We start from the raw sequence: 22156 nt of genomic DNA on the forward strand, positions 1-22156 counted from the left end.
TTGCTTTTCGTAGCTGTCAGGAACAGAGGCGAAAGCAGCTTTAAATGGCTCTGGGAAAATAATCTTTCCAGTGCATGAAAGTGGAGCAGAGAGAAGGAGGAGATGGGTGGAGGGCCCAGGCCAGGCGGAGGAGAGGCTGCGAGGTGCATGTAAGGTAGCGAGGTCTCCTGCCAGGGCTGAGCGTGCTGCGCCGGGGGTCCTGCCCGAAGGCTCTCTTGAGCAGGAAGATACTTTGGCCTTAATCTCCACCATCCATCTTCGGAAGAGCAGCTGGCAAGCGGGCGATAGTTTTTTGCAGTGTGAGTTATTGCTCATCTGGTAACAGAGCGGAGAGCATTAAAAAAAAAAAAAATCTGTTTCCCATGGGGATTTTATCTGGCCATCATTCACATATTTAAAGCCACTCGCGCTCAGATTTCTGCCTGCCTCCTTCAAGGAGGGTGTCCGCGTTCCCTTTGGCCCTGGGGACCCGAACCTGAATCCTAGCCCAGAGCAAAGGCTTAACTTGCCTGGTGCCCTGCGTCCAACAGCTGCCAGGAATGGATGCTCGGGGGCTGTAAATAACCCATCAGAGCAAATGCAGGCTCCATCCCCTCGCAGGCTCCATCCCCTCGCGTGCCCCTGCAGCTGCTATGGGCAGCAATGGTGGGCATGAAGGGCCTTGAGCACCATGTGCCAGAGATCAGAAGATGAACAGAGTTTGTTGAGACTCTATTTTACATCCAGCTAATTAATCTATCTAGTTTCCTTTGTTTGGCTTGGGAATAAGGTACCAAGCCCAGACCCCAGAGCATTACCTGCCTCTCCTGCCGGCCCAGCAGCCCGCATCCCTCTGCTCCCGTTGGGGAGAAGGAGCCCCCTGTTCCGGCAGCAGCTCCAGGTACCAGAGCTGATATTTGATCTCAGATTAGTCATCCAGTTCGCAGAAGGCAGATCTTGAATATATGCTCTCTGCTCTGAAGCCATCTGTCATCACTTGCTTTCAAATCCCCTCTGAGCACGTCCGCAGAAGGAAGATGACTTACCTGGGGCTGGGAGAGCTGACTGGGAAAGCCGGTACCGGGTGTACGGCGAGGGCAAACAGTCAGAGCATTGAACCTGTGTGCTGGCACGTCCCGGCAGCTGCGGCGGGGTTTTGGGGACCACTGGCACTCAAGAGGGCTTGGTACAGAGCAGGGGTATCTCCAAGCTGGGGTGGGGAAATAGTCTGCCCTGGCACAGCCTGGAAGCACCAGCAAAGCTGGCTGGGGCATCGCTTCCCTGAGACTTCCCACCAGCATCAGTCGTGGGGGTTGGTGGGGTTAAACGAGCAGAGCAGGAGGGCGTCAGTCAAGAGCATCGCTGTGCCTTCCCTGCGATGGAGGGGGGGGGGGACTGTCCCCCCATGGTGGCTGTTCCCGGTTGGTACCAATAGGTTGTGATGGCAGAGGGGTGCTAATCACCAGCCATGCTTCAAGGACATCCAGCCCTGGCTGTTTTGAGGGGGATTCAGAGGGGGCAGGTGGCTGTGAGCTGTGTCCATGTGTGCCTCCGGGGAAAGAGGTTTTGTTTCACACCAGTGTGTGTAAGGAGCATGATGCTGTTTCTTTTGGAGAGCTAACCAGCAGGCTTCACTCCTCGACCTGCTGCAGGACCGGTCTCATTGACGCCTGCCGTCTCGCCCGGGCGTGCTGCCAGCCGCCAGCTCCCACGCACAGGCGGCTTTCTGAAGGTCACGCTTGCTGCCAGCAGATGTGCCCTGGGTGGGCAGGACATCTCCGTGGCTCCTGTACCAGGCTGGGAAAATAGGTTACAGGGAAAAACTAACGCTTGAGCAGTCCCTGCCATCACCAAGGTGTCCCCAGAGGAGCACCACCCTGTCCCCTCAAACCTGTGGGGTGGAAGCGAGCTGGGTAGCTCACTCCAAAACACACAGGGCGAGAAAATTGCTGTTTCAGAGGTCTGCGCTGTCCTCACCTCCCACCTCTTCCCAGCAGCCTCGCACAGATCACGTACCTTTTTACCGCTCCTCGTTATCGTCCTCATCAATAATTAAGCTGCAAGTCCCTCGCTGTTGGCTGCGCCAGGAAGCGGAGGCCGGGCGCGCTCTCCCTCCGCTCAGCCTCCCGCGGGGAACAGCCTGTCCCTGTGCACGCGCTTGCTTAATTGCTTGTGACACTGTTAAATATGGATCTTGGTGGCTTTCCAAGGGCACCCCGGCAGAAGTGCTGTACAAAGGAACCATTACCAGGATAATCGGAGAAGACAGCCCCAGCAGAGCAGAGAAGGCGAGAGAGGATGCCATGCCCAAAGGACATGTCATCTATGAAGGGAAGAAAGGCCACGTGCTGTCTTACGAGGGTAAGTTGTAATCCTCTGCCTTTTTAGGGCAGGCACCGGGGGTTTGTGCCGCTGTGGCTGGGAGCCGGGAGCTATTTGAGGAAAGGCTGACAAAGTGCAACAGGCCAGCCTCGCATCTTTACTTCCAGCATCATTTCTCTCCCTTCCCACCCCACCTGCCTACAGCCCGGCTGGGTTTCCCTCTGTCCCATGTGGTTATCTTGCCGTGGAGGCGGCTGGGCTGTGGCCATGGGCAGGGTCTCTGGTTTTGGTTGGTTTTGGGGAGCAGAGGAGAGGAGAGGACCAGATGGGAAGGTATTGCCTTCATTCCTAGCACCCTGTGCAGGAGGGGGCTGTCTGAAAACGTGAGAGAATCCCCAGGCTCTTGGGCCAAGATGGGACTCAAAAACCTGCAAGATGGAGGCAAGTCAGGTAGTTTGGCATAAAAGTTTATTCGGACACCACATTCCTACCTGCAACATCTTGGGCACCATGCAGCTTTCCCAGCACAGGGCTACCCTGCAGGAACCCTCCTGGGCCCGGCAGCGCTGCGCCTCAGTATCTTGTGAGCTTTGCTACAGCGTCTGTAGCCCTTGGAGGGGGTGAAGCCATTCCTGCGTCCCGCAAGGAGCCTGTCTGGGGGGTGCATTGGCCTGTTGCCGGCTGCTATCGCCCGGAGGCGCTGAGGACCCAGAGGGACCTGCCTGGAGCCCCATGGGGGGTGAGAAGCTGCCCCCAGCACAGATGGTGTCACTTGTTAACCGGGCTGACCCTGCTGGCGGGGGAGCAGAGTACGGCAAAGCAAGGCCAGGCGAGCAGCCGGGCTGCTCCAGAGAGGGCTCTGGAGAGACCCGAAAGCCATGTTGCAGCTCGCACCCCTGCTGTACGGTAACGCACTTCTTCGGTAAATGCCGACGGTGCCTCGCTGTGTTAGCGGTATCAGCAGGCAGTCACCAGCTGCTCCTGCCTCCTCTGCGCCTGCTCATCCGATCGCAGCACTGGCCATCAAAGCTGCTCTGCGAGTCCCAGTGGCTCGCGTTAGAGATAAGCAGATGTTCCTCTCCAGTGAAGCTGGAAACGACTCCTCCGTGCTTGCCTTTCGCCGTTTGCTGGGTCGGGCATCTCTGGCGTGGAGCCGGGCTCCTCCTCGCCCACAGCTGGGGTCAGGCAGAGCTGAGTTACAGACGCCGCAGCCCCGGGCCCTGTGGTCAGTCCTGCAGGCAGAGGGTGTCCAGCAGAAGTCCCTTTCCTCTTGCCCACAAGTGCAGGCAGCTGGTTTCATCGGGGGCTGGTTGTTTCGTCGGGGGCTGGAGGCAGAGGGTTCAGGTCAAGCCATGGGGGACAACTCGCAAGCTTTGGCTGATGCTACCTCTGCGTGTGCCCTGGGACTGCGGGGACCTTTCAGGACAGGGCTCTGCACCGTGCCTCTCGCCCACCGTGTGGAAACCAGCTTGTCCCATGCCTGCTCGCGTTTGCTGTCAACCCTAGCCCAGATAAGAAGTGTCACCGTGGGAGACTTGTGTCTGGGTGCCCTTTGGGACAGTTGGCAGGGCTCGGGCCAGGGAGGACGCAGGAAGCGTTTCAGGACTTGTTTGTGTGAGAAGCTATTTTAATCTCCTTTGCCCGGGCTTGGAGTTGAATGAGGTTGATCTCAAAAACGGTGCCGCCAGGGGAGAGACAAGGAAGGCTCCCGGCAATGAGGACTGCCCGTGCCCAGAGCTGGGATGCCGCTCTTCCCGATTGCACACACTCGTTGGTGTCAGCCCAAGTCTCCTCGTCTGCAGCCTGAGCCCATAGCGTCTCATCCTACCCCCCCATGGACACAGATGAGGAACTAATTCCTTCCTCTCCATGGCAGCCTTTTACATGCTTGATAGCATTTATCACATCCTGAGTAATCTCGTCTGCTTCTGCAGCCTAGCCAGCCCTGCCGCCTGCCTCCTTCCCCCCGTACGGCCCAGCAAGGCTTCGCAGCCCGGAGTGGAAGAGTTAAAAAAAAAATTAAATAAGAAAACTGAAATTGTTGGTGATTATGAATTTTGGCAAGCAGAAAAAAAATTGCAAATTCTTTAGTGTCATGAGGGTGCTTAAAATAAAAGAGCTGTAATGAGACGAGATCCTGTAGCATGTGCGAGCTGAATTGTGCTAGATTGGTTATTCTCATTCTGCATATGATTGCTGATGGCTTCTGCAAGGCAAGGGACGTGGTTTTGGAGTGATTTTCTTTCTGTTTAGTCTCTCTTCTCCCTCGCGCCCTCCCCCTGCTTCCCAGCGGTACAAAGGGAGCCCGGGACCGTGTCCCCTTCTGCAGAAGGGCTGTTAGCAACAGATGTGCCTTGATGACAGGGTGCAGGCACATCGCCCCGCATCTGCAGCAAGGTGCTTGGCTGATTCTAAACATCACCCCCGGATTTCTCCCGTCAAATGAATCTGAAATGAAGGCTCAGGGACAGATCCCCTTCTTGTTTCCCTGCGCGCAGCCCCAAACCCTTTCTGGATTGAGTGGGTGCTGATTGTGGAAACCGATGGTGGGTGTGAAGGTGTAATAATCCCATTTTATTAATTACTGGTTTTGTCGAGGAGGACTTTTGTTCCCAATTGTCCATGATGGAATGAATGTTTTTAACTTCTCCTTCGTTTTCTCTAATTGTATAACCACCTTCTCTGCCCGCGAAGAGGAGGATCAGGGCATCCTTGGCAGGGGTGGCCAGGCCAGGGACGATGGGCAGAGGCGTTTATCTCTCCAAGCCAACATCCCCGCTCGGAGCTCATTACAGAAACATGAGGCATTTGGCTGGATCAGAAGCTGCCTGCTAAATTCACAGCTCACCGCACATGATGGATGCCCATTGCCCAGGGCGGGCGTGATGCTGCCTGGCGCGGGCAGGGCTGTGCTTGCAGAGGTGTGGGGGCTGTAGCTCAGGACAGTTGTCCGCTGTTGGTTTGCAGAAGAATCTGCTCCAGGTTTGGATGAGGAGGTGGTCGGTGATCTCCAGTCACGCTGGTGCTTGCTCCATCAGTCCTGCGTGGGACTTTTCGCCATCTCTCACAGTTCTTGTGCACGCTTAACCGCTGTTTCAAAGGAATTGCTCTTGGCTTTGCCTCCCCCCCCCTTTTCCCTGGTTTTCTCACCCAGGGAGTGTCTCGGCAAATGTTAAGGCTGGCCAAGATCCCAAACAGTAGGTGTCTAGCAAAAATCAAAACAAACGGGGCGGGGGGGGGGGTGTGTGCAATAAAAATCCCCAAACCCACAGGGCCAAGTTCAGTAGAACCACAGCTGCTCACACCAGCACCGTGCTGGCTCTGGGCTGTCCCGCTGCCTACATCTGGCCCCCACCAGGGCGGGAGGGAGTGGGACACGACAGGGCGGATGCTCCTACCCGAGCAGGAGGCACAGATCTGGAGTCTGAGGCAGGCAGGGAGGGGAGAAAACACCAGCTGAATTTCTTGGAAGCAAACCTTATGCGATGTTTCTGGCGTTGCTGAGTGCTGGCTGATGCTGGGATGGGATCTGACCTTTCAGCAGCGCACGCAAACAGCAGTAAACACCCTCCCTTGGCCAGTGCTGACTTTCCGTGCTCCTGATGGTGCTTCTCGGTGTTCCTTCCTCAGGTGGAGTTGCTGCTTCTCAGTGTCCCAAAGAAGACAGCAGGAGCTCAGGAGCTTCCCATGAGACCACAGGAACCAAGCGGACCTACGATATGATGGAGGGGAGGATCAGCCGGGGCTTATCAGCCCGTGATACCTTATCTGCCAGCATTGAAGGTGGGTCTGGGTGAAACCTTTCACCTATGCTGTGTTAGTGGTGACCCACAGAGACCCCATCTTGTCTCTTGTCTCCATGATGCACCTTCCCATGCCCGTGTTTTGGCAGTGGTTATCTGGTACCCTGCAGCACATCCCAACAGGACAGCATCTGACCAGCGTGGGAAAACAAGGGACAAAGACTGGCCCATTTTCCTTTGGCTTCTGTCCTGATGGACCAGTTTCAGGACTACAAAAAAACAAAGCTCATTTGAAAAAAAGAGAAATCAAGTAATTTAGAAATTGTTGATGTTTTTCCTTGTTGTCCCAGGAGTCCCTGGTAACACTGTCATGTATTCTTTCCCCCTTGGATCTGGTCTAGGTCTCATGGGTCGAGCGATCCCTCCAGACCGACACAGTCCCCATAACCTAAAGGAGCAGCATCACATGCGGGGCTCAATTACACAAGGTAAAGACTGCAAGCAGAAGATGGCCACAGCCAGAGGTAACGTGGGGAAGTATCTCACATGGATGACCCCTTGTTCTTGTTGTCAGGCTAGGGCAGGAGGAAGCAAGGATGAACACATCAAGGTCCAGCTGCAGCCTCGGCTGTGTGCTCAGAGAGATTTTCAGTCTTGCTCAGCTTCTACCAACCTAAGTTCTCACCAAAGTCAGGGGTAAAATTTCCAGTGACTTGCATGAAGGCGGGTTGAAACTAGTGCGAAATGGGTCCAAAAAGTGGTGGTAGATGTGAGGTGGTCAAGCTGCTTTAGTGATGTAGCTGCTCTGTGTGCTCAGTTGGGTACCAGTCCCCAAGGTACATGTATTAACTAGAGAGCCCCTGGAATTGAGCATCCACACAGGGACTGGGAGTCCAGTGTCTGGCTGGGGAATCACCCTCTGCATCCATCATCTGCTTGGGGGTTGCAGGAATACCTCGGTCCTACGTGGAGGCCCATGAGGACTACCTCAGAAGAGAAGCCAAACAGCTCAAGAGGGAAAACACTCCACCGAGGGACTTATCTGATGCCTACAAGGTCAGGTCTCACGAGGGCCTTACTCCTCTGAAAATGAAACCAGCCCATGAGGGCCTGGTGGCCACGGTGAAAGAAGCGGGAAGATCAATCCATGAGATTCCCCGGGAGGAGCTGAGGAGGACACCGGACATCTCTCTGACGAGACCTCTGAAGGAAGGCTCCATCACACAGGTGAGTATGGGGTGAACAGCGGATGAGATCAGGCCTACTCAGGCTGCTGTCCTTGCACAGACCCTGGGGACCCTTCCCAAGGTAAAAGGAGAGCAGAGAGGGCTTTGGGTTGCAAACCCATCACTGGTCAGAATTGAGGCTCTGCTTGGGTACAGGTTGCCCTTCCCCATCATTTGATCTTTAAAGGTCCCTTCCAACCCAAACCATTCTGTGATTCCATGATCCTTCCCAGCAGATAAATGCAAAACTGGGGGAAAGGAGCTCAGCACCCCCTGACCTGTTAAGAAAGTGATCCTCCATCCACCCGCACACACGGAAGCGGACACATTTGGCTCTTGTTCAAGGCCGGAGTCAACTCGGTGCCCTCGGCAGTTGTGACTCTGGGTGCGCATAATCTTGGTCTCCTCCCTTTATGGGCAAGTGTCAACCCAGCAAGGCCAGTAGTTAGGGTGAAACACAGCATGCTGTCTCCTGTTGGGCTCCAAATATTTGGAGGGTTCCCATGGCACCTTGTAGTCCTACCTCATTTCACAGTGTGTGTAGGAGAGAGGCGTGATGGGCACAGCCAGCCTTCGGCGGTGACTCATCATCATCTTGTTGGAGCACAACAAGACATGCAAGATGGGCACTCCACCCTGCCCTGTGCCGTGTGGAGCTGTTATCTCTGCTTTGCTGATGGCTGTTGCTGTTTGACCAAGTAAACTGGTGTACTGACCCTCTGAACGAGGAAGCACGAGCCCCGCTGAAATTTGGTGGGATGTGGTTGCTGCACCCCCTTCTGCTCTACGCCCCTTTGACATCCTCTCTGCCTTCTGTCCTCAGGGTACCCCACTGAAGTACGACAGCAGCTCTTCCTCCTCAAGTACCAAAAAGCATGATGTGCGGTCCATCATCGGCAGTCCCGGCAGGACTTTTCACTCTGTGCACTCGCTGGACGTCATCCAAGACCCAAGGAATCTGGAGAGAGCTTACGAAGAGAGCCTGAAAAACAGGCCAAGCCCAGTGACAAACTCGGGTGGCTCCATTGCCAGAGGGGCTCCTGTGATTGTACCTGAGCCAGGCAAGCCCCACCAAAGTGCCCTTGCCTACGAGGACCACCAGGCAGGGCACAGCACGGCGTTCGGCAGCCACTTGCACAGAGGGTCTCCAGTCTCCACACGGGAGTCCACGCCACGGCAGCACGAAGGTACTTGGTGAACCTTTTATTTGATGCTAAGATTTCTAGCAAGCTGAGCAGGCAAGGTGCGTGGGAGGTGGCCGCTGACCCCACCTGCCCAAGCCGTTCCCGGCAGGTGCCCGTCGAACCCGTTCTCCCCAGCACCCTGCACCCACTCTTGCCCGCAGCCGCGGCTGACTCATGGCACTGGGGTAGCTGTCAGGGACGGCTAAAGCTCAGCTCCCTCCCCACGGGTGTTCACACGGTTGCAGTGAGGCCACCCCACGTCTGTGCCAGGGTGACTGAAGGGAGATTGGACAGCTGGTGAAGCTGATGGTGTTTAGAAAGTGTCTTCCCTGTCCCGGTGTTGGTCCAGGCACCCCTGTTTCTATAAGCAGGCAGGAAAGCAGTGCTCGGTGCACTGGGTGGGGGGATCTTCATGCTTTTCACCAGTCTGGTGTGTGTTTGCCTACCTCGTGTGTTTATGCCTCGTCCGTCACCTGGGCACCCGAGTACCTCACCTCCAGGAACATCTAATCCCTTCTGAGCTGGTGGATCCGGGCAGTGTGGCTGGCCTTTGGGATCTGCCATCCCCCCAGCCCATCTGCCTGTGCCCCCCGGCATCAGTCATCTTCTGCCCCCAAAGCCAGAGCTGGGGCTCCTGGGGAGCAGGCGCGTGTCTGGGCTGTGCTCAGTGATCTGGGGAGACACACTCAGATCCAGAGCACAGAAAACCCTCTTGCTTCATGCCACATTTGTGGGCAGGATCAGTGCTGAAGCCAGTCTCTAAGACACGTTGTCCCACCAAGCCTGCTAGCTACGGGTAGCTGCTTTGGGGCTGTTTGCATCTCCCACCTGCAAATCCTTATCCTAACCCAAAAAGTCTCATGATTTGGGGGCGTGCAGCACAAGACACCGCAGCCTGCCAAAACTGAGGCCAAGATGCGCCCTCCTGGTGAGGAGCGGGAGATGGGGCTGTGCAGTGCAGAGCTCCTCCAAAAAGCCTCCCCCACCGCTCGGTGTCGGCTGGGCCAGCTCCAGGTCTCCGTGGTTGGTGTGTCCCATTGCCGCAGCCTCTGCTGCCTTCCTGGCTAGGTCAGTCGTTTTGGGGGAAGCCTTCAGATGTTGGCAGCTCTTTGAGATTGGCACATACAGTGATCACAAGGCAGGGGAGACAGTGCCTAGGCGGTGGGGAGGGATCCCAAGGAAAAAAATCAATGTTCCTGCAAAATGCCAGTGAGAAAGTGAATTTCTGCATGTCCGTAGCTCACAGGGTTTTGGGGTGCAGGGGATCTGCAGGAGGAGTCCCCAAGGCACAGGTCGGAGTGGGAAGGCAGCTTTCCTGAGTCTCCTGAGCTTTCCTTCTGCCCCGACAGTAGGTTTGATTTATTAGCGGCCTCGCCGAGGCACTGAGCTTCATGAAAGGAGCAGGAGCAACAGTTCGTATGGCCCATATTTCAGTCAAGGTTGTCTTAAAGTCAGCAACAACAGGGCTGGATCCATCTGCGTGTGCCCGAGGGGGCTGCTCCTTGCTCCCCAGGCCAGGGCCAGGCAGCGTTTGGTGTGCAGTCTGGTGCAAGGGGTTTGGTCACGCTCCTCGGGGGTGGCTCGGTGTTATGGACACGGGAGCTGGTGATGCTCATCCCAGGTGGGGCGAGAAGCACCACCAATGCCCAGCTAAGGTTGGGAGAGCAGAGAGAAGTCCCTGACGTGATCCAACCTCCCCTCCAAGTGCTGGGAAAGAGCTTACAGCTCCAGAGGGTGGTGGGTGCTCAAACCCTCTGAACTGCATTTTGTCACCATTGCCAGGAGTTTCGGGGTCCTTGGCTCTGCCCAGCAGCAGTGACCTCCTCGTGTCGAGAAGCATGGCAGCAGGGCTCCACTGCCGGCTGCTTATACAGGCCAGGATGAACTCACAGACTGCCCGGTGTGGATGCGCTGGGGTGAAGGGATGGTTGGGGACAGACTTCTCCTCCTGGGTGCGACCAGGGCTTGGCCTGCCTTGGCCTTGGTGGCGTAACGGGGCATGGCGGTGCAGGGAGGAGGGAAAGGTCTCTCAAGTTCAAGGGGAGCTGCGGGTGTCCCTGGGGGACACGCTTGGCCACAGGCACCCCTCAGGGATCCGGCTTGGCCACGGCACTCAGTCTCTGACTCATTTCCTTCTGCTCACTGCAGGGAGCATCACTGCCGGGAAGCCAGTGTCCCAGGACAGAAAGATCACCCCCACGTCAAGAGAGCTCACCAACTCCAAGTCTCCACATGCCCCCGTGGCCGACCACCACCACCCCATCTCCCCGTACGAGCACCTGCTCCGTGGCGTGAGCGGGGTCGACCTGTACCGAGGGCACATCCCGCTGGCTTTCGACCCTGCCGCCATCCCGAGGGGAATCCAACTGGAAGCAGGTACCTTTGGTGGGGGCACGATCTGTTTGGGATTATTTTTTTCCTTGTTGTGCTCAGAAAGCCTGAGGTCTCTGGGGAAAGCCACTTCACGACTGCGTCCTTTTCTCTCTCAGCTGCTGCTTACTACCTGCCGAGGCATCTGGCTCCGAGCCCCACGTACCCCCACCTCTACCCCCCATACCTCATCCGGGGCTACCCGGACACAGCCGCCATGGAGAACCGACAGACCATCATCAACGACTACATCACATCGCAACAGATGCACCACAACGCCGCCGCCACGGCCATGGCACAGCGGGCAGACATGCTGCGCGGCTTGTCGCCCCGGGAGCCCTCCCTCGCCCTCAACTATGCAGCAGGTCCTCCCGGCATGGCACCATCCAGGGGTTTGGAGGCATTTTGGGAGGAGGAGGCTGGCTCAGGCCAGCACTGCCAGCTCCAGCACTGGGTCCAAGGGCCGAGCCAGCAGCACAGTGACACCCAGCAGTGTAGGAACTTGTCCGGTCAGCATGGAGGACAGCCAGGGGGAATTTGATGCTCTTTTTGCCACCTTCTAGTTACTTGAGGCTCCTTAGGTGCAGCTCTGGTTTTAGGTCATGGGAGCACTTCTCAGCCTGGCCCTGCTGGCCTTCGGAGATTAAAATACACTCCCAGCAGAATATCTGGCTTTCTGCAAAAAGTGGAGCGTGCTGGGAAGTGTGCGGGCTGCGGTGCGGTGCTCCTGCCCCTCCACAGGCAGAGCAGCGTTGGTCTCCAGCTGGGGGGAGCTGCGGCTGATGCCACCTGCAGCCCCCTCGCTCAGCAGGGATAAATCTCGGCATTTTTCCTCCCCATTATTCCCAGCAGCAGGACACGCTGTATTTGCCCTCAGAAGGGTCCCCTCCCTTGAGAACCAGTGCCAGGGGCCATGTGCTCGCTGGCACCTCCTGCGCTGCACCAGAGCGGCAAGACGGGTCCACCCTCCCCAGCATCGCTCCCCGCTCCAGTGCGGCCAGGCTGCAGCGGCTCCGTGTCATCCTGACAGTCCTCTCGTTTCTCTCTCCAGGCATCATTGACCTGTCCCAAGTGCCACACCTGCCCGTCCTCGTGCCCCCCACCCCTGGCACCTCCGCCACCACCATGGACCGCATCACCTACATCCCCGGGCCCCCCCAGACCTTTGGCAGCCGGCACAGCAGCTCCCCACTCTCCCCAGGTAATGCTGCAGGTTGCTTTTCCCATGGGAAAGCAGTTGGGCAGGATGCCCTTAACCAATTCAGGGCCGTGAGCTCAGCATGCCGGGGCAGATGGGGGGAGCCCAAATTCATTCTCACTCAGGGACCAGCCCACTGGCTCCCTCAAACCAGCTCCTCTGATCCTGCTTGTTGGGGGATTCCTTGCTTTTCCTTCTTCCCCAAAGTGGCAGCTGGCAAACAGCTTTGCAGAAGGTTGTACGCTGGAGACAGCACCAGGACAGTGATTCCATGATTTGCCTGAGTTTTGTCACACTGGTTGCCCCCATCTGTCCTACTCCAGGTGACCTTGGATGGAGCCATTCCTTACCTGCTCTGCAGACACAGCAATGTGAAGAGCAGGCAGTGTTCCCCGGGGGGAATTGCTGTGTCTGCAGCCCTTTCACTGCCTTTCGGTTGGGTTTCAGGAGGCCCCACGCACATGACCAAACAGTCAGGATCGTCGGTGTCCGAGCGGGAACGTGAACGGGAGCGGGAACGAGAGAGGGAGCGTGAAAAATCCATCCTAGCATCCACAACGGTGGAGCATGCACCCATCTGGAGACCAGGTAGGCTGGGGAGGAGCCCAGCACCACATCTTGGGGCCCATGCTGGATGGAGGTAGGGTTGGGACTAGAAAACGAAGAGCTAAAGAAGCCCTTCTTTGTGTTTTCCCCCAGGTACAGAGCAGTCCAGCAGCCGTTCGTCCTCACACTCGCACAGCCACCAGCACTCTCCCGTCTCACCCCGCACCCACGAGACCATCCAGCAGCGCCCCAGCGTGCTCCACAACACGAGCATGAAGATAATCTCCTCAGAGACCCCCACCCCTTCCGTCCTGCGGTATGTCTCCCCACCACTGTTCCCGCTGCTTGCCTGGACCCCTGCACTGGGGCAGCCATGGTGGTTAATTAACGAACGTCGCATGGGGCACCTCTGAGATGGAGCGAGGGTTGTTTTGGCCTTCAGTCTCAGTAGGAACAGGATCAGGGCTTACAGGGAAGTTGTGATGGGGAGAGGTAGATTTTGGTGCCCAGTTCCTTTGCTTTTCCTCATGGTTTTTACTGCTATCAGGAGAGAAAGCAGGAGCATCCCATGTCTGTTTGTGCTCAAATCGCATAGGCAAGAGGGCATCGCTCCTCTTGCTGAAAGTTGCCTGGTGGTGAAGTTATGAAGGTCTCTGGGACCTGTCCCATGGGTTTTGTTCTCCCCAGTCGATGCATCCAGGCCACAGCCAATACCTCGTGGCCAGTTACTGTGGTGGAGACTCCATCTGAGCCCTCCTCACCTGCTCCAGCATGGGCCAGCCCTACGCTCAGGAGACCTTGGCCAGGCAGGGCTGAATGCCAGGGCCCTGGTAACAGCACTCCCTTTTTTCCACGTGCTTCTCTCATCTTCACCATGTCTTCATTTGCCTTCCAGATCCTCCTCCACTACTACCACGTCGCCGATCCGCTCTGCTGCCTTCCCCTCCACCCTGCGCTCCTCCATCAGCACGGCGGATGGCTACGCGGCCCTGATGGACCCGGCTGCCCTGCAGAAAGAGGCCTCGCGGGCACGGGAAGCCAAGGCAGAACGACCCCAGACTGACAACAACGTCTTCACCTCAAAGCTGCCCAGTGGGGCCAACCTCGAACAGTCGCCTTCACCCATTAAAGCCATGGAGTCGAGACCTTTACCTGCCTCCGGACCTGGTTCTTCTCATCACTATAGCAGAGGACAGGGGAAAAGTCAGCAGCACCATCACCCTCTGGACCAGCAGCACGCAGCCTCGGGCCCCGAGCAGCACAGTAGAGAAAAGAGTCAAAGTAAACCCTTTTCAATGCAGGAACAGGAGCTCCGAGCACTCGGTAAGACCACCACGACAGCGGCCAACTTCATAGATGTGATTATCATGCGCCAAATGTCTTGCGATAAGGGGCAGCGAGAAAGAGGCTCGCTAAGTAACGACTCCGCTAGCGATGGTAAGAAATTGGAGGGGAGAGGCAAGAGAGCTGTGGCCTGAAATCCATTTTATTTCATTATTTCTTATTTTTAGCTGCACGTTTTGGCTATTGGCTTCATCAGCTCCCCCAGTGTGCTTGTGCCTCTGCTTCCCAGTTGTTGTTACTCCAGACTTTTTTATTTGTGTGTGTTTTAGGGATCTTCCCTTCTCCCACCCTCTTTTATTTTTTCCTGTTGCCAAGTCCTGTTTTGCAAATGTTCAGTTCCTGGTATTGCTTTTTACAGACAATAGCAATTTGCTAATTCTGATTTCCCCATCTTTAGAAATTCCTAGGCAGTCTGTAAGGAACAGTTGTGGGTAATAAATCAAACGAGCGAAGTGGAGAACCACGAGTGTGAGCGGGACAGGGCTGCCGGCCGTCAGACACGCGCCTCCCTGCTCACAGTTGTGCCGCTGAGCATGCAGGATCTCAGGGGGCTTTGCAGGCTGCTGCGTGATGCGGCTCAGATGGGGTGACCGCGCTCGGGATCCTGGTACTGGGTGCTGCACAAGAGGGCAACGCAGGCAGGGCTGTCCAAGGATCGCTCAGCCCAGCTGTGCTCGGCAGCCATTTCCAGAGCAGACCACAGGAACCACTTAACAGCAATCTTGTGTAGGACACAAAAGCGCTGGGATAAGTTTCTCCAGAAGGAAGTGCAGAGAGGGGGCTGGATTCAAGGTCTAGGTCATTCTTGATGGGACCAATCTTCACCCAGCGCATTCATCCCAACTCCCACCAGCATACAGAAGCAGCGGGCAGCCTGTGGGGATTTGATGGGACCCCTTCTCCAAGTTGAAGCATCTGCCTTGGCCATCAGCACTAGGGGTTGCTACCCAGCTCCCCTTCCTGTAACCCAAGGGTGGAAAGGACACAGCAGCGTGGCTGGGGGAGGAGGGCTGCTCTCGCCGGCATATCCCAACCCACCCATCCCACCACTTGCTCATGTCTGGTCCCAGTCCCTTCTAGTAGCGTGCTCCAGGGACAAGGATGTGCCTCTGGCCACGATGCGCTGCCCGGCTGAGCTTTTCCTCCGCCTTTTTCCCTCCAGCTCCAGCGTTTCCTCCAGCTGAATGTTGCTGTGCTGCGGAGGAGAGGCGCAGCTTTACTATGGCCATGAGCTTACAAAAAGGAGCTGCCGTTCCCCAGGACTTAACTGTTGGTTAGGGATCTTTCCGGAGCAGGATGCTTCATCTTGGGTGGATCCGAAGTGTGGTCCCTTCAGTGCTGGCATGCATGGGGTGATGGGGGATGCTGCATCCCCGTCCCCAGCGCAGGGAGGTTCTCCATGGGGGTCCTCCCCCTGTGCGTGCCCTGGGTACATGCAAGGTCAGTGTGTCCGTGCCTGGGCACCAGGGACCCTCCGGCAGCGCTGTGGGTCGCCTGCCAGATTTGCCTGCAGTGGGCAGTTTCTAGGAATTGAGCATTAGGAGGGTAAAGGTCTGTGGAGGCAAAAGTCGTGAGCATTACCAAACGTGCTTAGCTGGCAAGAGGCAGCGTGTGCCTCCTCCAGGACTCCTCTGTCCTCTGCCCCTGGTCTGTGGAACCGTAACCCATCCGGGCCTCAGTTTCCCCTCTGTTGAATGATAATGGTGGTCCCTCGTTCCAACGCTGCTTGCTTTGATGCAGCTTGAGTCCATGCAAAGGGCTTAAAAGGCAGAGAATGGTCAAGAAGCCTTTTTGCCCCTGCGGTGTGCGAGTCTGCTGTCTCTGGAGCAAGATCTGGAGTCTGCAGGGCCTCGCGCCCAATTTTCAAGTCCCTGCTCTTGGCCATGCTGGGCTTGGGGCTTTTCTTTGTAAAGCACTTGAGACCTCCCATGCAGCCACCTCCACCCCTGCAGAGCATTGCTTTCCCTCCTGGCATAGTGGGGGTTTTATTTTTGTTTCAGTAGATGAGGGAAAGGGGGGGAACAAGTTGTGTACCCACAGTGGATGAATTTGGTTCCTGACTCTCGTGCTGTCACCGCGAGCTGCTGAGTGTCCAGCTCTGCAGGAATGAGACATCACCTCTTTACTGCAGCCATCACCACAACTGGGCATCAGAGTTGGCTCCGGGGGTCCCTGCAATGTGACCTGCCAGGTCTGCCCTCATCTCTTTTTTCCCCCCCTTTGCTGAATGCGTGAGTCTACCTGCAGGCGATGGTTGCCACAGCACTAGGGAAAAGCCAAGCGAGCGCCTGGTTTTAACTCCCTTCTCCTGTTTCCCCAGGCTTTCACGGAGGCTACAGCCCTGAGCGGATGGAAGCAGTGAGTCCCGTGAGCTCGCCCAACCTGTCGCATGAGAAGGGGGCCAAGCTGCTGCAGGATGCAGAGAAAGGACACGGGGAGCATGACCTGAGGCAGAAACAGCAAGGTGAGGGCAGGGGCTGGCAGTGCCAGCCGGCGCAGGAGAGCCCGAGCTGGCATGGGGGGGCTTCATCACCCAGCTCTTGCTCGCTGTGCCCCACTGCTGTGCTGGAATGGCGTTCAGGGAAGGAGACACAGACGTCATCTCACACCTGCTCTCTTCTTTGTGCATCCCCCAGGCTCGCTGAAGGCCTCGGCTCCCGAAGCAGCCCACCTGCAGCACCTCCGGCAGCCCGACGGCCCCCAGCCCCAGTGCCAGCCCCTGCAGTCCAGCCAGAGCATCAAGGGCATGAACCAGCGGGTGGTCACACTCGCCCAGCACATCAGTGTAATTAAGCTCGTTCTCGCCTTCCTGCTGGGGCTCTGGGGAGGAGGGAAGAGCTGATATGAAACATGTCTGATGGGGAAGGGCTGGGAGTGATGCTAGAGACCTCAGCACCCCTGGTTGGGGGCTGGAGAGAGCAGGGTGCATCATGCATGTTCAGCCCAGGTGTTTGTGTCCCCCACAAGCCCATCAAGAGAGCTGCTGCAGGCAGGAGGCAGACATTACATCCCCACTGGGACAGAACAGCCTGATTCCCTGCTGCTTGCCCTGTCTTAGATGAGCCCAGCAAAGCAAGAGGTAGAAAACAACTCTATTTCTGAGTCGGGGGTTTCTTCTTCTAGGAGGTCATCACGCAGGACTACACACGCCATCACCCGCAGCAGCTCAACTCCCACATCCAGACCCCGGTGTACTCCTTCCCCGGGGCCACGTGCCCCGTGCTGGACCTGCGCCGCACCCCCAGCGAGGCGTATCTGCAGCAGCAGGAGCACGCAGCGGCCTCCAGGATCTCCCCGCAGAATGAAGGCGGCAAAAGGTGAGGTCAGAGAGTCCAACCAAACCTGGGGCAGATGGGTTTCTGCCCACCCGCCGTGCCAATCTGAGCTCAGACAGACCAGGGCTACCCAGGGTGAGGAGCCAAGTGGGTGCCCTTGGCTACCTGGTACCCCAGTAAGGCAGTGCATAGGGCAGGCTGGCATTTGACGTTGCTGAATTCATGCTCCCCAGCTCAGGGCTCAGATGGATCGCTTGCTTACATGGCCCAGAGTGTAAAATTGCCTTCTGATCTGAGTGTATTTCCCGTTGGTGGTGCCTCTCTTGCCATTCCTGTTGTTCTAGAGATGTGTCCAGACTCCCTTAGAGTCCATGCATGATCCCCTTCCCGATCTGGCCGGTGTCACAGAATTGTTTAGATGGGAAAGGACCTCTCCGGCCCATCCAGCCCAACGCCCTGCTCAAGCAGGTCAGCTGGAGCAGGTTGTCCAGGGCCATGGCCAGTTGGGTTTTCAGTATCTCCACTGATGGAGACTTCAACACCTCTCCAGGCAACCTGTACCAGCATTCGGGCACCCTCACAGTAAAAGAGTGTTTTCTTGTGTCAGGAGGGAATTTCATGTGTTTTGGTTTGTGCCCGTTGCCTCTTGTCCTGTCACTGTTCTCGGTCCCTGGCAGATCACAGTGCAGTGACCTTTCAGACTACAGATGGTTCCAAAAAAACCAAAAAGCAACATGTTTTCTGTTGGTTCAAAGTTAATTTTATCTTCATCACTGTCAGTGAATCAGAAGCTTGTTAGACACATGTGCCGTCTCAACTGCAACTATCCATTTCAGGCACCACCTGTATTTCTTTTAAAATCACTTTCAAATCCTTGTGCTGATACCAGCACAAGGCAGGTCTGATTGCTGTTGTACAGAGTTAAAAAATGGGAAGTGTGAGAATAGGGTCTGTCGTCCCACCCAAACACTGACAGAGAACCAGATGCATCCAGGAAAGGGTGGTGTCTCCAAACCAGTGGTTTGGATTGATGTGTTTATTGTGATTAATGTGATTATTACTCCCAGCTCTGCCTGGTCCTAGAATTGGCTTTGTAACATTAGGGGAGAGAGCCCAGCCCTGGCCACCCAGCGATGAAAAAAGTGGGGAAAAAAGAGAAACCACAGAAAGAACAAAGACGTAAATTCCCAGAACTTGCCGTGAGGAATTCCTCGCAGACTTGAGCCTGGCCGTCTCCCAGGTGCTGGCCACAGGCAGGCATCGGGGGGCTGTGTCGGTCCTCTCCGGGCTGTCCCAGGACCGGACTCATCGTCTACAGCCAGCGAGCCCCTGCACGGCCCCCGACAAGGTGGACGGGAGGTGGCGGGTGCTGCCCTCCCCTGTGTCTGCAATTACGATGGAGAATCAAAAGCCATGTCCCCAAAAGGTTAACGTCCCAGCTCTCCGCAGGGATTGTGTCCCTGCCGGCGAGGGACACTTGGGCTGAGGCAGCAAGTCCCAGGACTGGTCCTGCCATGGGCAGCTGTATTTGGGGTGGCTGCCGGCTGGCCCACCGCCTGGAAATCTGGGCCACGTCTCGGCTCAGTCCTGCTCTGCATGCCTGCAGTGCAGAAAAATGCCCAAGCTGTGCTTTCCCTCCAGCTTGCATTAAAAGGTGCCATAAGCCCCCAGGGGTGTGGAAGGTTTGGCTTTTTTTCCCTGCTGTAGGAAACCTATTTTAGTCCTTCTCCCCCCCCTCCCCCCCCCCCCCCCCGACCCCAAGCTGCTGTGCAGAGACAGAGGATGTTGCAATAAACCGATTGCATCTCCCCATCGCTCTCCACAGGTCCCCAGAGCAGAGCAAAGCCTCAGCCGGGAGCGGGTCGGACAACTGTATCGAGCCGGTCTCTCCACCAGACGGCGTGGGAGAATCGGAGCACGCCAAGAGCGCCACGTACCCGATCCTGTACCGCGAGGGCGAGCAGATAGACCAGAGGTAACGCCAAGGGAAGGGACGGTGGAGACAGCGGGGGCATGTTCCCCCCATCCCCACGCTCGCCTTGGCCTAGGCTGCTTTTCTTGCAGCCAACAGCAAGGTTACATCCCAGGTTGCTGTCTGTTTGTAAGGGCTTTTCAACACCGTGTGGTACATTTATGGTAGGGGTAAGGAGAAAGGTTGGAGATCCAGAATATCTTGGGAGCCATCAGGCTGATTTTGAGGACTTATGCTAAGAGTCTCTCTAGGTAGGACTTTGTGAACTGGACGTTGCAGAGGTTTCCAATGGCCTTTTGCTTTGCAGGATGGGGTCCAAGTCCCCAGGAAACAACACTCAGCCTCCAGCTTTCTTCAGCAAGCTGACTGAGAGCAACTCTGCCATGGTGAAGTCCAAGAAACAGGAGATCATCAAGAAGCTCAGCACGACCAACAAAAATGAAACGGAGTACAGTAAGGACATGTGGGGAGGCAAATGTGGGGCACTGGGGGGGGGAAAAGCCTTGAGGACACATGAAGCAAAGGAGATTTGGGAATGGGTGCTGCTGTGTTAAGGGCTGGCAGCTCCCAGCCAGCGCTCTCTGCATCATGCCATGGTTTGCTGGGAAGTGCGACGTCCCAGTGTTTCCTGGGATGAGCCGTGCTGGTGCCAGCAGTGGCTGTGTGCATCTGGGGCAGCGATGGGAGGCTTCCCAGCCTCCCAGCCCCTCGTCTCCTTGCTCTGGGGCTGTCAGTCCCACCCCCACCGGATAACCTCAATAGGAAGGAAATAATGAGCTGAGCATGGAGGAGACTTAAGAGCAATTGATATTTTAATGAATGGCCAGCCAAGCTGAATCCTTCCTCCTTGAGATGCGTCTCCCCCCAGTGTTACTTTAAGCCCTACATCAATATCGGTATAGCTCTGTAAAACTAACCAGGCTGGCTTGTATTAGAAATTCAGACCGTTCATTCATTAACCGCTAATAGAGTAGATAGGATCATAATTTAATTTAGCCCAGCATTATACAGTCAATACTAATTCAATTTGAATCCATCTTACAACAGCTGCATCGGATAAGAGGGACCGAGCTGTCTCGTCTCCTGGATGATGTTACCATGAGCCAACAGTATTGTTATGCCCCTTTGGGGACATGTGGCTGAACCCCGTGACCTTCCACACTTTCCTTTATCAAGAGAAAATATATAGAAATAGGAAACACCTCTTACTTGATGAGAATTTCTGTTATTCTAAGGAAAGTGATATCCAAGTCAAACAGCTCAGCCAAGAGGGAAAATATTGATTTAACATTTCTTCTCCTCCTCCTCGCCCTCCCCACTGCCCAAACCTGCTCCCTGGATATGGGGATTTGAGCCTTTGGAAATCCCGTAGGCAGGAGAGAGGGTTTAACTTTGCGGAGCTTGTAATCTGAAGGGCTGGAAAGAGGGAGGTCAGTGCCGAGCACGAAGACATCGCCTTGGCTCTCTGGGCTCTGCTTTTCTGCCCTTTCCCAGCTGGCGAGACGTGCCCACTGTGGTTCCCCAAAGGCAATTATTCCTGGTCCCAGCCGGCACCCGCAGACCCACCCCGGTGCCTGGGGGAGGTGGGCTACTGCTCAGCCCGGGTGCTGTGGTGGGGACACCAGGATCTTGTCGTGGCTGGCACGGCAGGTCCCTCCCTACCGCCAGCCTGCACATGCTGCTCTCCGTACTGAAGAGCTTCTTTGTTTTTCTCCAGATGTTGGGCAGCCTGGAACAGAGATTTTCAATATGCCGGCGATTACCGGAGCAGGTAACTCTCCCATATACCTGTACCGTACCTCATTCCCTACAGGGCTTACAGCCATGGAGAGCAGGAGACTCAGTAGATTTAGGCATCTCCTTTTTTCCTTTTGCCGTAAGACCAAGCGTAAGAGTTGCTGGGAGGCTGAAGCCTCAGGACCCACCGTAACTCCCTGCTGTTGAGTTGGAGACAGTGCAGTGTAATGCCTTGGACAGTCTGGCAGAGTTTGAGGAGAGGTTAAAAGCCAAGCAAGCGTTGGCCATCTGATCCCAACAGAGGGTTAAACTATATAGCAAGGTGGACCTCACGCACGGGAGAGAGCACCCTGCTCTTGGTGGGACCTGGCAGTCACCCACAGATGGGTAGGAGGGCAGCGGTGAAAGGGAATGTGAGGGTGGGAAACAGGCTCTGTGCCGCTGCGGGCTGGGCAGGCTGCTGGAGCCGGCTGCAAAAGCAAACTGGGGTGAGAGCAGCGCCCCGTAGCCTTCAGTGGTGAGCGTCAGGCAAACCGGTGATGGCTGAGGACCGAGAGGAGGTGTTATCCAGGAGATGGAGGGGTGCTCGGGCACAGGGCTGCTGGCAGTGTGCTCAGTCCTCCAGGTGCTTAAAGCATGGGTTGACTGGTTTCTCAGGAGCTGGGAGGAACCATTCAGCTGGTGGCCGGGTCCGGCCATGGCGGTGCAGCCGGTGCCGCGCAGAAGGGCTTTGTGGGCTGGACCGCTTGGACCTCTGCTGCTGTGCAGGGGGCGGCTGCCGGCCGGTGCGGGGTTTCAGGCTGATTGCCTGGTTCTGGAGGAGCAGTTTTGGTGGTGGTATCTGAGCGCTGCTGCAGGCAGCCGTGGTGGGCTTTGGCGATTCCCCGGCCCTAACCAGCATTAACCTGCCGGCCTGCCTAACTGGGGGTTCGCTGGCTAACACCTGGGACTGTACCCCGGCCCCCAAAGAGCCCCCCTGCTCTCAGGGAGAAAGGGTGCTGGGAAGAGCTCAGGGTGGTCCCCCAGGCACCCACGGAGATGTATTTGCCATGCTGAGCCTGAGGACCACCACGCAGGGGCTGAAATGGTGGTTTAGGAGCTTCCCCAGGGGCACTGCACCTGCGCCAGCTCTGCTGCGCCTGCGGCTTTCAGCCTAGCTGGGAAAAGAGGAGAGGGAGCAGCTTAAGGAAGGGATTTTGGCAAAGAGGGGTCTGAAAGCAGCCCCAGGGAATCGGGCAGCTGACATAGGCTCCCCTGGCG

At 56.4% G+C, this 22156-nt stretch overlaps 1 protein-coding gene across 4 annotated transcripts in view; it reads left to right on the top strand.

Moving 5' to 3' along the window:
• Positions 1–22156, top strand: part of NCOR2 (nuclear receptor corepressor 2) — a 257131-nt gene that overhangs the window by 228537 nt on the left and 6438 nt on the right. For all 4 annotated transcript variants that reach the window (XM_082324898.1, XM_082324899.1, XM_082324900.1 and 1 more), the window contains exons 28-44: positions 2190–2340; positions 5932–6084; positions 6446–6532; positions 6994–7271; positions 8094–8457; positions 10603–10830; positions 10944–11189; positions 11876–12025; positions 12470–12610; positions 12722–12884; positions 13464–13891; positions 16233–16376; positions 16549–16697; positions 17036–17229; positions 19013–19162; positions 19467–19612; positions 20877–20930. In XM_082324898.1, the coding sequence (XP_082181024.1) occupies positions 2190–2340; positions 5932–6084; positions 6446–6532; positions 6994–7271; positions 8094–8457; positions 10603–10830; positions 10944–11189; positions 11876–12025; positions 12470–12610; positions 12722–12884; positions 13464–13891; positions 16233–16376; positions 16549–16697; positions 17036–17229; positions 19013–19162; positions 19467–19612; positions 20877–20930 (3226 nt within the window). The remainder of the gene's footprint in view (positions 1–2189; positions 2341–5931; positions 6085–6445; positions 6533–6993; positions 7272–8093; positions 8458–10602; positions 10831–10943; positions 11190–11875; positions 12026–12469; positions 12611–12721; positions 12885–13463; positions 13892–16232; positions 16377–16548; positions 16698–17035; positions 17230–19012; positions 19163–19466; positions 19613–20876; positions 20931–22156) is intronic.

This window comes from Platalea leucorodia, assembly GCF_965183815.1.
Source record: "Platalea leucorodia genome assembly, chromosome: 12".
In the NCBI taxonomy this organism is placed as follows: Eukaryota; Metazoa; Chordata; class Aves; order Pelecaniformes; family Threskiornithidae; genus Platalea; species Platalea leucorodia.